This window comes from Rhinolophus sinicus, linkage group LG02 (assembly GCF_036562045.2).
Source record: "Rhinolophus sinicus isolate RSC01 linkage group LG02, ASM3656204v1, whole genome shotgun sequence".
Classification (NCBI taxonomy): domain Eukaryota; kingdom Metazoa; phylum Chordata; class Mammalia; order Chiroptera; family Rhinolophidae; genus Rhinolophus; species Rhinolophus sinicus.
In genome coordinates, this window is record NC_133752.1 from 88,723,244 (window position 1) to 88,741,027 (window position 17,784).

The 17,784-nt window shown below is 41.0% G+C and overlaps 1 protein-coding gene across 1 annotated transcript in view; it reads right to left on the reverse strand.

Moving 5' to 3' along the window:
* The window catches only part of FAM107B (family with sequence similarity 107 member B), a 194,834-nt gene that overhangs the window by 102,417 nt on the left and 74,633 nt on the right, over positions 1 to 17,784 (reverse strand). The window contains exon 2 of the mRNA XM_019738291.2: positions 13,748 to 13,808. Coding sequence (XP_019593850.2) covers positions 13,748 to 13,808 — 61 coding nt within the window. The remainder of the gene's footprint in view (positions 1 to 13,747; positions 13,809 to 17,784) is intronic.

Sequence of the window (17,784 nt, forward strand, 5' to 3'; positions counted from 1 at the left end):
CACTGAGCGCTAAGAGGCTTTCGGGGGCTCGTGTTGCTAGGGAACCACTTCCTCTGTGCTCATACCCAGCTAACTGAAGCTATTCAGATATCACTAGAATAATCTTTCTTAGGCTTAAGAGGAAAGGAAACAGCTCTCAAAGCTCAGATGTCATGGTAACACCAGGCAAGGCCTGGCTTTTCCAGCAGACGCTGAAGAACCAAGGATGTTGGGAGGGAGCAAGAAGTGAATGGGCATCTTGTTTTTATTCAGCAGATGAAGGGATGACCCCTTCTCTCCTTTATCTACCCAGGCGTGTCGGTTGCAAAGAGTGACAACACACACACACACACACACACACACACACGCAATTGTATTATCAGTTCCTTGAGAGCAGAGACAACGTCTTACTCATCTTCAGAGGACCCATCATTCAACACGGTGCTTTACACTTAGTTCTCCAAATCTTTTGAATTCCACTCCTTCATTTCACAAAGATTTTTGAGGATTTGGTCCTATGTGTACTGTGTGGAGTGCTATGAATGAGATGGAAATGCACAGATACAATTCTTGCCTCAAGAACCTTCCTGATCTTGTGAGAAAAACACAAGTGGGGATTACATTTGGCTACAAATAACAGTAACGCAAAAGCAGCAGTGTAAATGAGATAGGAAGTTTTATTTTTTTGTTCTTAACACATACAAGAAGACGGCAGGGAGGCAGTCCAGAGTTCATATCGTGACCCATGGTCACTAGAGACCGGCATTGTCCTGTGTTTTTCCTCCACTATTCCTAACTCATGGTTTCATCCCCATACTCGCCATGTGGTCTAAGATGATCACCATGACATCCTGTCAATATTCCAGACAGGAGGAAGGAGGAAGGGTGTGCTCACTTGAAGGAGCTTTCCAGAAGCCTTATGGTACTAGGTGCTACCTATGAAATCTTCCTATGAACAACGTGAAAGCCCCTTCCCTTTTGTTATTGTTTTGGGGTTGCAAAATCAGTCTTATTTGAACATAGTTACATTTTTTTTCATTATGCAACTTATAGAATCTCATTATAGTAAATCTGGAAAATAGATTAACTCACACCCAATACCAATATCCATGTATGAACAACAAATATTTATTGTATACTAGGAGTGCTAGGAGTCGGGGCTGTGAAGGTCAACAACTACTGTGAGCATTTTGGTTTTTTTCCTTTATTTTGTAAAACTATGCATCAGTTTTTGTGTTTTGTAGTTGTAATTACAGTAAACAATTTTATATCCTACTTTTTTCACTTAACTTTAAATCATTAGCTTTTCTCCATTTTATTATATAACTAAAATTTTAAGAATATAGGCTCAAAGTAAAAATTTTAATGTTATTTTTTTCAAAAACCCAGCCATAAAACAAGAATACCACTACACACCTATCAGAATGGCCAAAATGTGAAACCCTGAAAACACCACATGCTGGGGAGGATGTGGAGCAACAGGAACTCATTTGTTACTGGTGGGGATGCAAAACGGCACAGCTGCTTTGGAAGATAGTTTGGTAGTTTCTTATAAAACTAAGCATACTCTTAGCATATCATCCTGAAATTGCACTCCTTCGTATTTACCCAAAGGAGTTGAAAACTTATCCACCAACTTTGTCCACACAAAGACCTACACATAGATGTATATAGTAATTTATTCATAACTGTCAAAACTTGGAAGCGACCAACATGTCCTTCAGCAGTGAATGGATAAATAAATTGTGATACATCTAGACAACAGAAAATTATTTAGTGCTAAAGAGAAATGAGCTATCAAGCCATGAAAAGACATGCAGGAACCTTAAATGCATATTACTAAGTGAGAAAAGCCAGTCTGAAAAGGCTACATGCTGTGTGATTCCAACCATATGACATTCTGGAAAAGGCAAAACTACACACCACATCACTCCGACAGTGGTATGTAGGATGTATAACAGCAGGTAAAGCCTGAATGCAGAAAAACCAGTTAGGAAACTATTCAAATACAGTCAACCCTTGAACGATGCAGGGGTTATGGACACCAACCTCTCATGCAGTCAAAAATATGCATATAACTTCGGACACCCCCAAAATTTAACTAATAGCCTACTGTTGACCAGAAGCCTTATCAACAACATAAATAATCGATTAATACATATTTTATATGTTTTACATATTATATACTGTATTCTTACAATATAGTAAGCTAAAGAAAAGAAGATATTATGAAGAAAATCATAAGGAAGAGAAAATACATTTATAGTAATGATTGAAAACAAAGTCCACATATAAGTGGACCTGCACGATTCAAACTCATGTTGTTCAAGGATCAGCTGTAGTTTGGGTGTGAGGAAATAATGACCTAAACTGGAGTGTGACAGCGGGACTGGGAAAGTTGAAACAGGGAAATACGGCAAAGATACTCAATAAGACTGATACGGAGGTTAAGTGGAAAGAAGGAATCAAACATGATCTTGAAGCTTGAACCCAGGATAGATACTGACGCTGTAAACAAAAATTATACAAATTGTACAGTTCGAAAGAATTCCAAGTTTGGGGGAATTTTGTTATCTTTTATTCTACTAGATTTAAGCATAATGTCTAACAGAGTGAAGCAGATTTAAAACAGGACACTCAACGTCACCAAATCTTTTTTTTTTTTAAAAGTGAAGACTCTCATTGCTATACTTTGTCTCAATCAAAGTATGATTTTATATGCCCAGGACAAATTCCAAGACCTCAACTTACCCTCGCGCTCCCTCCTTATAGAAAACTGGGAGGATTAGGCTTTCTAAAGGACACCAGATCTAAGATCTTTTCTGATAAACATGATCAAATCAGACGGATAGAAAATCAACCCTCTCAGTAAGATACTGCTCAGTATGATACCTGACTCTGTCCAGAACACATACTGATTTTGCAGAGTTGCTGAAATGGCTAAGAGTATAGGGCTATGGGCTCACCCAGGCCTCTATTAGGATAAATTAACTTTTTAAGCTTGAGATTCCTTATCTGCAAAGTGGGGATACCATAGTACCTATTTATAGGGCTGTTAAGAGCATTAAATAAGAACTCCATATAAAGCACTTAGCACAGTGCCTAATGCATTGCCTAATAAATGTTAGCTAGTGTTATTGTTAGAATATCAGGCAAGCATGGTCACCAGATGTTTTGTGTTGAGTTGTCAGAAAAGAACAATTCAGTTAATGTGACCCTCAATATGCTCACATTAAACATGGCAGCTGGAGCAGATTAACTCAGGATACAATCCATGGGTTGTAAATGGTAAGGAGCAAAGAGAGTTGTAGTTACCTAAAGTTATACAACTATTCATCTTGTTTAAGCCTTTTCAAATTGTTGGAAGAAACTACATACCATGAACCCACTCAGAGCAGGGCAGCCATGAAAAGAATTCAGGCATAGAAAAAAATGGTAAAGCATAAACTTCTGGAAACGTGGCTATTAGGGTCAAGGGCAGTAACTGGCTCCAGCTGAACATAAAACCAAGAAGGCGAGACTCAAGGCTATATCTCAGAGCCCAGCATAAAGGGCAGGCTCCAGAAATGTTTGTTGAACACAGGGACAAATGAACCATGTGACCAAATGAGCGGATGCCACAGTATTTACAATTATGGCCACGTACTAGAATTGGGCCTTCACAAAACGTGCCCTGACTTTTGGAGTCCTTGATCTGTTCTGCTTCTATGGCTCGGAAAAAGCCAGTGGCAGTTTGTCCCTTTTGTCAGTTTCTCCTTGGGTATAAAAGCTGAAATTTTCCACGATTATTACACAGACTGGGGTCATGCTTGATCGACATCCATCTAGATGCCAGGCACAGTGCCAGCTGGACACATGCTCACAAAGGGAATTTTACATGAGTCTTGCTGAGCAAGAGCAGAAACAGAAGGCCTTCACCAAAGCCCTCTCAGCACCTCTCAGTGATAGAAGGCCTAGAGGAGAAGCGCATGGCCCTGTCGCTTTTCCAAAGACATCAACGTCCTATGTCATCAAGGTGCCGGCTGGAACTACTATACTTCTAGTTGTTCAGCCATACCCATCCATTAAGTGATTCCATTTCCTAGGGTACCTTCTTAGTTGTACAATGTTTGTAATTCTCCAGTACTGAAATAAATGACAGGCCTCTGAACAGTATATTAGCCTCTTACGCAGAAGAAAAGGCAACTGCAGGAGCTTCAGAGAATTGTGTGAAAATCACTGGCCAAGATATACACTCCCCAGCATGATGCTAGCATTTCCTCCCCTGTTTCCATAGCAATGGGCCCCACACAATCTCACCTGCTCCTCTGACCACAGGCAGGATGGGAGGGAACCTCAAAAGGAGGCACCGCCAACTTTTTTTTTTTCTTTTTTTTTTCTTTTTTACCACTTAGCAATGCAGGTCTGGGTTGGCCAGTTCTCATAATTTCTCAAGAGACACTGGAAACTAGATTTTACAGGAAATTTTTCAGTGTTTAAACAACAGCAACCAATTTTTTAATAACTTTAAGGATTGCAGGACAAACAAAACACATCTACAAGTTGAGTTTGCCCTGTTTGTAACATTAGTCATAAGCAGTTAGAAATCACTTTTCAGGTTTTCAGGATTATTCACTGTGTCTGAATGTCTGCGTGGAATGGAGACTGCATTACCAACCCTCAGCCATCACTCATTAGAGAACGGTCTTTATTAACATTTTACTGTTGGATTTTATCGTCTCTTTGTCCCATCATCCCTCTGTGATGACGGATAAAGAACCTGAGGTATTCTTTCCCAAGCTGTTTTAAAAATCGGGCTTAAAACAAAAAGAAATGAATATTCAATTTCACATAGATCCAGTCAGAAATTAAGCTGAACATTCAGGCCCACATTTGGGGATCAAGAATAAATGATTTTTATGATTCAGATTCTCTCTTAAACTCAAATTAAGCATGTCAAATTCAGTCAAAATATGGCAGTATCTAATCAAATACGCCTTGTGGTAGTCAACTTTAAGATAGAAAAATCCCATTCCTTCTTACTAATCATTAAATGTTCCCCAATGGACATGTAAGGATAGAACATGGCATTCAGAAAAGGTCAGAGAATTTTAAGAAGCTTAAGAATGCCACCATTTTTACCAGTTAATGTGGCAGTAATCGAAGCAGCTACTTTGCATTTAGGGATTTTTTTTCTTTTTAACTTTTGAATTTTTTGTTTTGAGATCTCCGTCTGGCTCGTTGATGCTTTTAAATACGTTATGGTATAGTCAATGCAGTGAGTGTGCCAAGGACCCCTTAAGTTGGGGTTCATGCAGAAGCAGTTTATGCGGAGGTGAAGGGAACAACCAGAAGGGGAGAAGGGTAGTGAGATGGAAGGGAGAGCAGTCAGTGCAGGGTTTTGTCCCGCCAGCTACTTCAATGGGTGACTGCAGCCTGACCCTGCTGGGGCAACTCGGGGAGCCCACGGAGAATATGCTCCACCGCTGTCCTCTCCAAGGGGCCAGGAGCAGAGGCACTTATTCATCAAGTCCCACTGGTGGCTGCTTGAGGGCTATTCCTGAGGGGTTAGAGCAGCTTCTGGAAGAAAATGCCTCAGGCAGAGACCTGCAGGTGTCCGGAAGTGGGGACAGTGCACCCGGATGTGAAAGGCAGGGGCCAGCGGGGTGAGGCACTGAGTGTTGTCCACACCCCCCACTTTATCAGTCCTGCCTGCCCTGTCTCTGATACAGACAATGACATTTTCTCAATATTATGCGAAGTGCTGTACAAAAACACCCTGCACAAGGAGCTCAGGACAAGTCCCTGACTGTCTTTGGCTTCACCCTGCGCCCCTCTGGAGCAGTGGCTGGTCCGACAGAAACCGTTTAGTGCCTAGTGAGGTATGGAGGCCAGGAAGCCAAGTTGAACTGGAGGGTGGGAACTAAGAGAGGGGAAACAAAGAAGCTGACATCAGGGGTCCCCTAGGACCAAAACTGCCACTTCATTTCAATGTTTGCAGAGAAACATGGGTAAATAGCAACAACAACAATCTTTGAAAACGTCTCATTCTCCCTCTTAAGAGCCTTTGTGACAATACTCAGCTGGAATTTCTAAATAATGATTTTCACTCCCATATGCTGAGAACGAGAGGAAAAGCACACTGCGAGGACAGAGCAGGCTGGGCATCTGAATGCACAGCACACACCCCAAGTTCCACCTTTTTATTCACGTGCAGGGAAAGAAAATGAGAAGTGGGAAGTGGGAGAAAAGGTGCCTCTAGGATGGAAACATTTAAAGACCATCGCTTTACAGTTTGATTCATTTAATCCATGTGCTACTTCAATCATTGCTGCTTTGTATATTAACGCCTCCTTCACGATCCTTTCTCCCCTCCAGGATTCTTACAAAGGCACAACAACAAATTTGAAATAAACTAACAAAAAAATAGTAAAAGAAAGTGAAACAGCATAGAAACGCATCTTGTTGTACACACTCACAAACATCGGTCTATTCTGCTGCAAGTATTACTACACAAAAAATGTCATGCCTCGTAACCGATTCACCTTATGACCTGGATAAACTTCTGGAAAGCTCCATGCCTCCATTTTCACTGTGCTAAGGGGACATAGGATTTGATAGAGAGTATTAGGTGACAAAGCTATGGAGGTGTCTCATGGGGCATGTGGGCACAATATCAAAACTAAATGTGCTGTGCAGGTGTGTTTCGGCTCTTCTTCAAAGCACAGGTGCCCAGTTGATTCACAATGCATCAGGTGTACCTGAACACAGAGGGCTAAGCCAAACCTCATTTTTCTTTTTATTCACGCTCCCCCATTTATGCATAACAAGTGGTCTGTAGAATTCCCCAAATAAAATAATCTGGAAACGATTAGCTCTCTGGAGAGAAGAGAAATGCTAGAAACTGCTCTCTGGAGACCCCGAGGAGAGTGGATGCTGTGGCCAGAGCCATGGGTGGTAATGTCACTTAATAGATTCTGCCTAGGAAAGCACTGAGGATGTGGAAAGCAGATTTCATTAGCCTGACACCCTTGCAATGTGAAATGGTGGTGAGCTGGGAACAGACTGGTACGTCTTTAATGGGCAGGCCAGGAAGTCTCCCTTCACCCCAGTAGGGAAGCATGGTCTGGCCACCTTCTCCTGCCAGAGGCAGACATCGCCCCCATCCACCCCATCCTCCTGCCCCTCGTCACCAGAGAAACATGGCCTCAGTTTCTAGGGCAAGTCCTACTGACTTCATAGGTGAAGAAAATATAGGCCAAAATGAAAAGGCTTTTTCCCTACTCACACTGATATCACAGGATCTGCCTCTCTTCCTGTTCTTAGAACAGGGAATAATGTCATGTTCTTAGAACATGTTCTTAGAACAGGGAATAATGTCATGACCTTCAACCGGTTCCTCTGACAAACCTCCTGCATCAAGCGTGCTGCTGCCTTCATTTCTTGGGAGGAATGTATATGACAATGAACCTCCAATCTCTATTACTGGAAGTAGAAACAAAGTAGTGGGATTCCTTCAACTAAAATACGAGGGTGATAGCTAAGTCCCATGAAGGGGTTTCGGGATCAGAACTTTGCTGAAAGTTATGTACAACCCCACCAGCCACTTCTCTAAGAAAAGGCCTCCCAAGAACCCTCAAACTGTCTGTTCCAAAGTTAAGGGAATGGAAAGAAAGTAAATTCAGGAAAAGGAAGTACAATACTCTTGTGTTTTCTACCGCTCCTACCTGAACAGTTTTCTATTCATTCTTTGGCCATACATAGCCTTGGAAAAATCAGTAAGGAAGATAACTTTTTTGTATAAAGCAGGGTGCAGTTGAAATATGGTTGGTTGGGGCAGAAACCTCATTTTCCTACTATGACATGAAAGTAAAAGCAAACACTTTATTTGTCTGAATTATCAGAGAATGGTCTCATTTTGTCGCCTCCCCAGACTTGGAGCCAGGAAGCCTGACGTCTGAGTGAAGGGGGTTAGCCTCACACACAGTAACGCCACGTCGCTTAAGAAGCTGCTCTGTGGAACCCTGGTCTCACTTCCCCATAAAGGTTACAAAAATACATATATTTTTTTCCCTCATTGCATTCATTTTCAGTTGAAGAATTTTAACCGTTTGAGGTTCGTTACTTCACACTTGAGAAAGCTACAAACCACAGGAAATGAAAACTTGACTAAATGCAGATGACACAGCCAGCCAATTCTGAAAGCATGCTGGGCCCCACTCAGCCCTGGGTGACCTTTAGCAAAAAGAGAATGTTCTGATGAAACCCCTTCACTCTCATTAAATGGCTTCGCCTTACAGGATTCTCCCCTCTATTGATCAAAGTGTTGCAATCTTGTGGTCCTGACAGCACAAGTTGAGTGCAACCCAAAAGATAATAAGGATCCCATAAAGTTTTCTTGAATGTTAAACACAGTTAAAGATGTTTCAGCACTCAAAAATACTTGGCCTGCTTCTAAATCAATGCATGGCAAGAAAAATGGCAAAGTTGAGCCAGCATCTTAAAAAACACGTTTTACGTTTTTTGGGTTTTTTGTGTGTGTTTTTTTAATATGTCCACCAGAAAGGATGTAATTCATTTTTTAAAAGAATTCTCTCCAGAAAGCATAGCTGGCCTGCCCATTCATTGGTCTCCCTGCCCACAAAGGAATGAATGAATAAATTAAGACACGATATGCCACCTCAGAAAAGTTGCTAATCTCCCTCTCTCTCTAGAAAACTGGTGCTACATCATTTTTTTTGGCTACAAATAAGATTAGTATGGGCAAGATCTGTAGTTTCTTTATGTCAGCTATAAATCGGAATGTCTGAACTAAAAAAGAAACGTTCAATTGTAATCTTATTCAATAGAGATGCCTCCCCTCGGCCGTTGCATGTATGTGTGATACTTGGCTTGTTCCCAGGCCCTTTCAGTGCAATAGAAAGATATTAAGTGAAGTCTCATCATAAAACTTCTTCTCTAAAAGTCAGTCACCACAGAAGACTCTGGGAAAGAATCACATTCCATGAAAAGGAAAAAAGGAAAAAGGAACTACCAGTAGGAAGAAAGACCTGAGAGGAGGTGGGGATGGCAGCCATGAAGACCAAAAAGTCCTATAACTGTGGTATAATAGTTGCTGAGAAATGAGGCATAAACCCAGGTGAGAACAGGTAAACTACTTTCCTCCCCTTTCCTCGGCTATTCCAATAACTGGCTTTTCCTCAGCGGGTTATGTTGTCAAGCCTGAAAGTGTGCCTTCTCGCTGACATGCAGTGCTCTCAGTTTGGAATTGTAGCCTCTTCCTTGTAACTATTAGTAACACATCTTTGTTTTTTCTCTGTTATATGGACAACATCATAGTCACATCAAAGGAACTCTTAAGTAGGGACATCTCTCCTCCATGATACCTCCGCTCACATCACCATTCTCCATAGGCCCATTACCTCATTTTTCCTTTACCTTGTGCAGAGCCCAGGTTCAGTTTTATAACTTTTCCTTTATTTTTACATGGAATGTTATGGCAGAAGGATGCACTGTGTCTCTAAAATGGCACCTTTCACACTTGTCTCATTAGGGAGACCACCTCAGGGATGACTGATCATTGCACTGTACACCTGAAGCTGAAGCTGAACAATAATGAATGTTAACCATAATTTTATATATATATATATATATATATATATATATATATATATATTTATAAGAAGCAGAGTACAGCATTAGGAATAGAGACAGTGGAAATATAATGGCTGTGTGCGATGTCAGAGGGATAGTGGATGGGGGGAGGGGGGTTATCACTGTGTGAGGCATATAAATGATAAACGTCTAACTATTACATTGTTTTGTACATCTGAAACTAATAAAAAATAAAAAATAAAAGGGTACTTTTCGATAAAGAATCTAGTGTCATTGTAAACAGACCCAGTGTCTAAGGAACACGCAGCCTGACAGTCATCTTTCAATGTCCCCTTGATTCCAGGTCTTCCTATGCTCAGGTCAAGAAAGTGTGTTGTGACCATGCGTGTGACTGCAGCCAGAAATACTGAGGTTTCCAACCCCTCTAAGAGCCACCAAATGTTCTTCATTCCACAGGTAGTTTTGAGGCTTAAAATGCCAATAGGTTGAAGAAGAGGCAATGCAATGATGTGAATTAATATGTACCGAGGTGTATGTGCCTGGCTGCCTGTCTTTCTGATGGAAGAGAAACTAGGGACCGAACGTAGCGAGGAGAAGACCCCACAGAGGAGAAGGGCGGGGAGAGGGCAGGCCGGAGGCAAAGGCACACTTCGTCCATCGGATGAAGCGCCTGGCACCAGCTGACGGCAACCCCACACTGTATCACATGGAAAGGGACTTATTATACGTGGGCTACCCTATCTACTCAGCTAATATGTCCGTGAAGTCAAAAGAAAATGCCCCCTGATTCTGAGTAGGCATTAGGCTTCTGTTACAGGCAGTCCACTTACAAAAAAACAAGCAAAACTCAAATGTACATGGACACTGAACTATTAGAGAGCAAAAGACAGGTAATGATGATGGTAACATTTAAACACATTCCTAATCAACCTATCATTACGCCCTGAGTGGGCCCCAGTGAGGGTAAATTACAGACCTCAGGATAATGTGACTGATGCCTAAGGATTAGGTCATCTGCCAAAAAATGGTTTGGACTCCAAAGGTATCCCTTTGGATTCAACTTACAGTATTTGGTTTTCACTTTATAAATACCTTGGCTACTGTGTCTCTCTTCACAAAAGGATTTCATGTCTATCCTTCAAGACCCAGCACATATGCCACCATCTCTTGGATAACTTCCTAGATCACCCAAATTAAATTTCTCTCACCTCTTTAGCACTCCCAGCCCCCTTCCTCCTGTCTCTATTTTAATATTATATCCTATCTTTTGTTTTAGCTTTCTCTGTCCATGTTTTAAAAGCCCTATTTTACTAGAAGCTCTGTAAAGGTACGACTTCCACAGCACCTGTTTTATCTGTAACTTATATTTTACTTGTGTCAAGAGTATATTTCTCTATAATTTACATTTTCTTTGTATTTGTATAATGGCTAGATTTGTCATTTTCTCTTAAGCTCCATGAAACGTGGACTCATACCAGTATCTGTCCTATTTACCACTCTAAGTACAACATAATTCCTAGTACATATTAGACATTCAATGAACATTTTGTAAATTAATGTATTATATGTTTATACTTTTCAAATAACCTAGTAGACACAATTTAACAGGATTTCAGAGAATGGGTAATAAATACAGTAAATCTAAATTGAATGGACTGAAACTAGAGACACAGTTCACTAAAACCATAGTATAAAAACACACATTTGGAGTAAATCCTGGAAAAAAAGAAGAGGGACTTCACAGCATGCCACAAAGTCAGTGGACCCAAGCATTTTTTCACAAATAATGAGAAGCGGCATTTTCTGCTTGAAATTCTACTTAGAGAATAGGGTTATAAAGTGTTGTTTGATGAAAACAGGGAAATAAGTCATTTACTCACAATTCAAAATCTAAAACCATATAATCCAATCACAAGGAATTTGGGACTATAGATTTCTAACTAATTTGTGTCCCTCCTTTTCTGTGGAATCATGTCCCATGGGGATCTCCGACTCCAAATTTATTTCCTGAGGGGAATCTTTACCAGTACACTGGATTTCTAGTTACATATTCCAAAGGCCTAGTGGGCGAGGACCTCTGGCAGGCTGTTTGAAAATGGAATCTCTGATTTCTCATCCTGAGATGTTGTGGTAGAATTCACTAAATCAACCAGCCTCGGTGAGTCCTAGTTCCTTTACAACATGTGGAGTAATCAAGTCTTTGGATATGAACAAATGTCTTCAAAATATAGTGGACACTATGCCAAGACAACAAACAATATCATTTATAACCACAGCTGGGCAACTCGAAGTCACTTAGTTGGCCATATTTGCATTGAGCTGTTATTCCAGCCTTCTTCTCTAGCTGAGGAACTGAAAATCAACAATAAGTGTGCCAAAGTGGCACTCAGAACTGTTCTCAGGGGCATGATATGCAAGCTCCAGCTCTGCCCTTCAGTATCTGTTTTTAGACTCCAAAATTCATTACAGCAATCATCAACCCCAGGAGACCCTACTTCCCCAGTGCAAATTTAGTTGCCCCTTCCTCGGTGCTCCCAGTAGCATCATAAACTCTGTGAAGGGATCGATCTTCACACATTATTTCTCATGTTCTAACCATGTCTGTCTCTCAGACACGATCTGTTTTCTTGAGGGCAAGTATTATGTCTTATTCTCTTTTGTATCTTAGAAGTCTAACATAGGCATGGAGTTGGCTCATATCAAATCTACCCCACTCGTATCTCCGTTACAGAGAGAAAGAAAATGCCTTGCATATAGTGGACAGGAGGGGCTCCATAAGCATTTACTGAATGATTACTATGTGCCAGGCACTGTCCAAGGTGCTAGGGTTACCATTAAACAAGACAGGCAAGGTCCCTATTCTCTAAGGAACAGTTAGTAAATACCGTGTTTCCCCGAAAATAAGGCCTACCCGGACAATCAGCTCCAATGCATCTTTTGAAGCAAAAATTAATATAAGACCCGGTCTTATAGTATAGTAAAATAAGACCGGGTCTTACATTAATTTTTGCTCCAAAAGACGCATTAGAGCTGATTATCCAGCTAGGTCTTATTTTCAGGGAAACATGGTAAACCCATCAATAGAAAGATGATTTGGGGTCATAATAAGTGTCACAAAAAAATAAAAATGGGCAATGGGATGAAGAGTGACTTGGAGGAAGGATAAGGTGGCCTGTGGGACTAGATATTTGGGACTAGACATTTCAGCTGAGACCTGACTGACGAGAAGCAGCCAGCCATGCAAGGATCTGCAAGGGGAGAGCATCCTAGGAAGAGACACTAAACTAAAGCACTGTTTGTTAACGGTGGGGGCAGACGCTGGGAGGGGTGTAGAGGGAGACGGTGGTGCTGGTTTATTGCTAATTCCCTCTCCTTCATCTAAATCAGAGTAGGGTACCACCTTTCCACCTCACTTTGCATATTCTTTTTGCTACCATTTCCGTTTTCTTAATTCTGCTCCCTGATTTCCATTAAATTGCAAAAACATGAGCCTCTGCCAGCAGCAAACACATCTGGAGCCCTCTTCTAACTTCTAATCATATAAAACACCAAACAAAAAGCCATGGGAAAATAGAAGCTGAGAGTATTACGATGTAGCTTTCATTCTTATTAGGTCCATTCAAGTAATGTTTATTTTTATAACCATTACATCTCATTACATCACTACTGATCATACTCAGAAACAGTTATAGACCCACTCATCATTTGTTTCTTTCTATATTATCTCATAGGAACTCTTATTATTGAGTAAACAGCTTCAACAGTTTCATATTTAACTATATACTAATACCAAAATTAAAAAAAAAAACAGCAAATGCATCTAAATAACATTTTTCAAGGTAATCAAAACTACTTCAGTAAATAGCTACGCTACTTAGTCTAGTATTACTGAATTTTAAATTTCTTCATCATTTTCATCATCTACTTCAACACAAGTATTTGTTCCTCAAGAACTGTAATCAATAAAAGAACGAAGACGCTATTTTCCGCACCATGACAAGACCGTCCAGATGTCATGCCTGGAATACATCACCAGTGACATTTCTAGTCATCTTTCCAGTCATTTGGAACAGACAGACTTTCCGTTGCAATCTGCAAAGCATTTGGATGCTGTGATCCCTGCTGTCAGCAACAGCAGCCCAGCAAGGGAGGTGTTGCACGAAATATACTCTACCTGATGTCGTCTTCTGTTCCAGCTTGGGGCATCTAGGTTCCCCTTGGGAGTCCTCTTCTTCCTGAGTTCCAGACCCACACACCAAAAAAAAAAAAGGAAGGGGAGAAAGTCAAAATAATGCATTCATTCACAGCAACACTTTTTGTAAACCTACTAATCAATATGAGATCAAGTTCTAAAAAATTAGACTGGACCCTTTTAAAAACTGAAGCTTTGGACAAGCAACAAATGAATAATAGATGTTGAGTAGAATAATTATGGGGGGCTGGATTGCGAAGTGCAGGGTGCCATACACATGTACACAGGGTCATGCCTATAAACGATGTCCCTGGAGTAGTACAACCCAGGAACCCTCTGTGACTAATACATTCAAGGGCATCACTTACTTAGACTTAGCAGTGGTGGGTTTCTCCATAAGATAGAAATTCTGCCAGTATGGTGCAACAAAGAGAATTATGTTTTATTTTTCATAATTCAGAGATTATTTCCTGTACTTTCGAAAATTCTATCACAGTTCAGTGACTTTTTATTTTATTTTACTTTTTAAGGTATTTTTTTCAATTACAGCTGACATTCAATACTGTATATTAATTTCAGGTGTACAGCATATGGTTAGACATTTATGTAATTAAGAAGTGATCCCCCTGATTAGTCTAGTACCCACCTGACACCACACACAGTTATTACAATCTGACTATATTCCTTATGCTACACTTTTTATCCCCAAGTTCACAGTTATTTTTATCTCTGGGCAAGTGGGTGAATACACTCTTCTCTGAGTTCTGGTATGCTATTCTTTAATGACAATTGCTGCTGCTATATAGCATTGATAAAAGGAGACCCAGCTAGGAGTGAGGGAGGTACGTTAAGAGGAATGTCTACATGTCCACATGTCTTTTCTAATTTTTTCTGCAAGATAACTTTATGTTGATTCCTTCATTTATTTTTTTCCTTCACTGAACAAATATTTGTTAAGTACCTGTTAGGGGGATATTTCTGAGGGTCTTCATCTTTAGGCAGGATTCCGTCTAACATCCATTGAAGTATACTGCAGGCAGTTGCCAACTCAGCTTTCTTCCTAAGTGGGCACACTTTCTGAGCATACTTTGTTCCTCCTAATAATTTAGCCTGGTAGAAGATATTCTGGACCATAATAAACCATATGGGTCTGGGTTCCATACATGACACCAGAAGCTACTCTGTGACCAGAGTGGAACAATGGAACTCAAAAACTGGTATTACCCATCATAGGAGCACTCCCCATTGTATTCTAAGATTGCAGTTCCTATGTCATATTCCATCTCTGGGGATGATAATGCACCAGTCTCTCAAGCTTGGTTAGTGAGATATTTTTTAAATGTCCTTTTAAATTCATAAAGATTCGTTTCCTTAAATCGTCATCAGCATCAACTCATAAGGGAATTGATTTCACCTGTGTTGGGAACAAATATTTTCCCAGAGATCCAAAATCATCCTCAAACGTTCATCATCAGGGGCCAGTTCCAGAAATTCGCCCTGCTTTTAAAACCCATGGCATAGCATTGCCGTGGGCAATTTGGGTAAACAGGCCTTCAGTCCAATAATCTCAAATTTATGTTATAAAAAATTTTAATAAAAATTGCTTTCAAAATTTCATTTCCAAAAAAGATGTGAATTAATAGTATAAAGGAGATGTAAATGATAGAAATGCCCCATCACACACCAACTAAATGCAGCAAATAATTTCTTGCGCCACAGGCCCAACAAGATCCTATACAATAAAAACATGAGAAACTATTTTATAATATAGCCACAAGGAAAGTGTCTCAAGATGCCAAAATAACCCAAATAAAGTTGTTTCATAGATGAAAGGATTCTCCTTTAGCCAGTAAGACTGTTTACTTTTTTATTGCTCTGAATTCCAGACTGGTGAAATAACTTTGCCCTTTAGCTTTCCTCCAAACATATTTATCACTTAATTTTAAACTGCCCCTCCCCCAGTTTTCTCATTAACTAGTAAGAACTGCAAAACCCTGGAATGATCTGCAGATGGAAGGATTTTTGGAATACTTTGGGCTGGAGAGCTCTCAGCATAGAATAAACAAGCATCTGTCTTTCATAGTATAAACTATGTTCTATTTAGAGAAAAAAGGCTGAGCGCCTTAGATTCTTGTGTTTCTTCTTTCAGTGCAAGTCTGTGATTTGCTGAATTTGTTCTTACTGGCTTTTTCCCAGCAAAGCTAGAATAAAATGACAACAGTCCAACTGTAGTAGACATCTGTTGAATTTGCTGCTTGGCAGTGAGTATTCTGTCTAGGAAGTGTGTCCTAATTTCCTCTTTAAAGTCATCCTTTCCTACTCTTAATGAATTGTGGTTCCTATTAAACCAACTCCATGCTCCTAGTCCATCATTCCTAGGGTGGTCACATGACCCAGGCTAGACCCATCACCCCCATTAGTCCAGTGCGTTTTCCTGTGATTGGTTCAGGGTGGTCATGGGATCCAGCCTGGGCTAATGAGAGATTTTTTCCTGGAATTCTACAAATCTGACTCCTGTTCTTGCCCACTGATCCTGACGCCTGAGACAATTGTGAGGGTTGGAGCTGCTGCTGTCACATGCAGCTGAGATAGAAGTCCACATAAAGGAAAGCAGAATCAAGAGATGGACTGATATGGAGTCCCCATATCATTTGAGCCCCAAATCCAGCCATGCCTGAAGCAAGCTCAACCCTGGACTTTTCAGCCTAAGTCAGCAATTACATGCCATTCTATTTTTTTAAAAACTACATTTTTATTTTTTTTTTAAAGGAAAACCATTTCTATCAGGTTTTCTGTCACTTCTAATGGAACAAGTCCCAGGTTGACACCTTGGCTCTGGGAAGCTGGGAGTGGGTGTGTTGATTATTTTCTGCACCTCACACACTGTCACGTACTGCATTCATGTACTCGTTAAATGGAATGTGTCAGAGATGATGCACTGGGAGGTACTGTTAAAATCTGCCAAATAATTGGGCTTTTTATCTACTCTCTCTGAGGACTAACCCCAAGGTGTTTTGTACACTTTATGAAATGGTAGAGGTGCAGCCACAAGAGGAGACAGGAAAGAGGTTCAGGAAGAAACAAAGGTCCTTATACTCACAGGTCCTAGAAAAGGAGGCATGGCACCCCTCACAGGGCCACATGGGAAAGACACCAGGGTGGTCGGGAGCAGAAGACAGGAGTGCGTAAGCCTTGTCTTTATTGGGGTTTCAGAGGGCAAGGCAAGCAAAGCCTGTCAGATCATTGTAGATGCAGGAGAGCCCAAGAAGATGGAAGGTGTCACTCGTGTCGTAACCACTCCAGTACCTCATTCTGGCCACCGTGGAGTCTATGGAGGATATATTCCTCATGAGCAAAAGCTGCAATTCACTAAGCTACCCAAACCAGGGAGACGGGGGCCTTGACCAGAGAGGTTTGCTCCATTCACTGCCGATGTGGTACCACAGAACAAGTGCTTTTCTTCAGCTCTGCTTGTAAGCAAACTAAGTAACTACTCAGGAGGTGCATTGGGTCACATGCTTGTAAAGCTGTGGTTCTTGAACTTGGATGTGTATCCAAATCACCTGGAGCATGTGGCAGAAATGCAGAGGACCCAGCCCTTTGTCACTGGGACAAGCCTGGGCCTCTGGATTCATTAGCTCTCCTGGTGGTGCTGGTCAATACACTCCCAAGTTTGAGAATCACTGTTGTAAAGGATGCAAATGGCATCTGGGACTCAGACAGTATCATCAGGGCCTCTCTTTTTCTCAATATCTCCACTTGTCGGTTTCTGTCTCTGTGTCACTTCTCAGGCTCCTCCTTCATGGCAAGGTCAAGGCCATGAGAAGCACTGGGGCCATATCCTTTCAGCTCATTGAGCCTTCAGAGAAGTGTCTCTGGACCCCAGTACACAGAACAGGTCGTTTCAAAGGGGGATAAGGAACACCCCAGTCCCTGCATTCATATCCAGACTTCCAGGGGAAGACTCTGACTGGCCCATTTTGTGTCACATACTTACTCCTAGTCACAGCACACGCCTA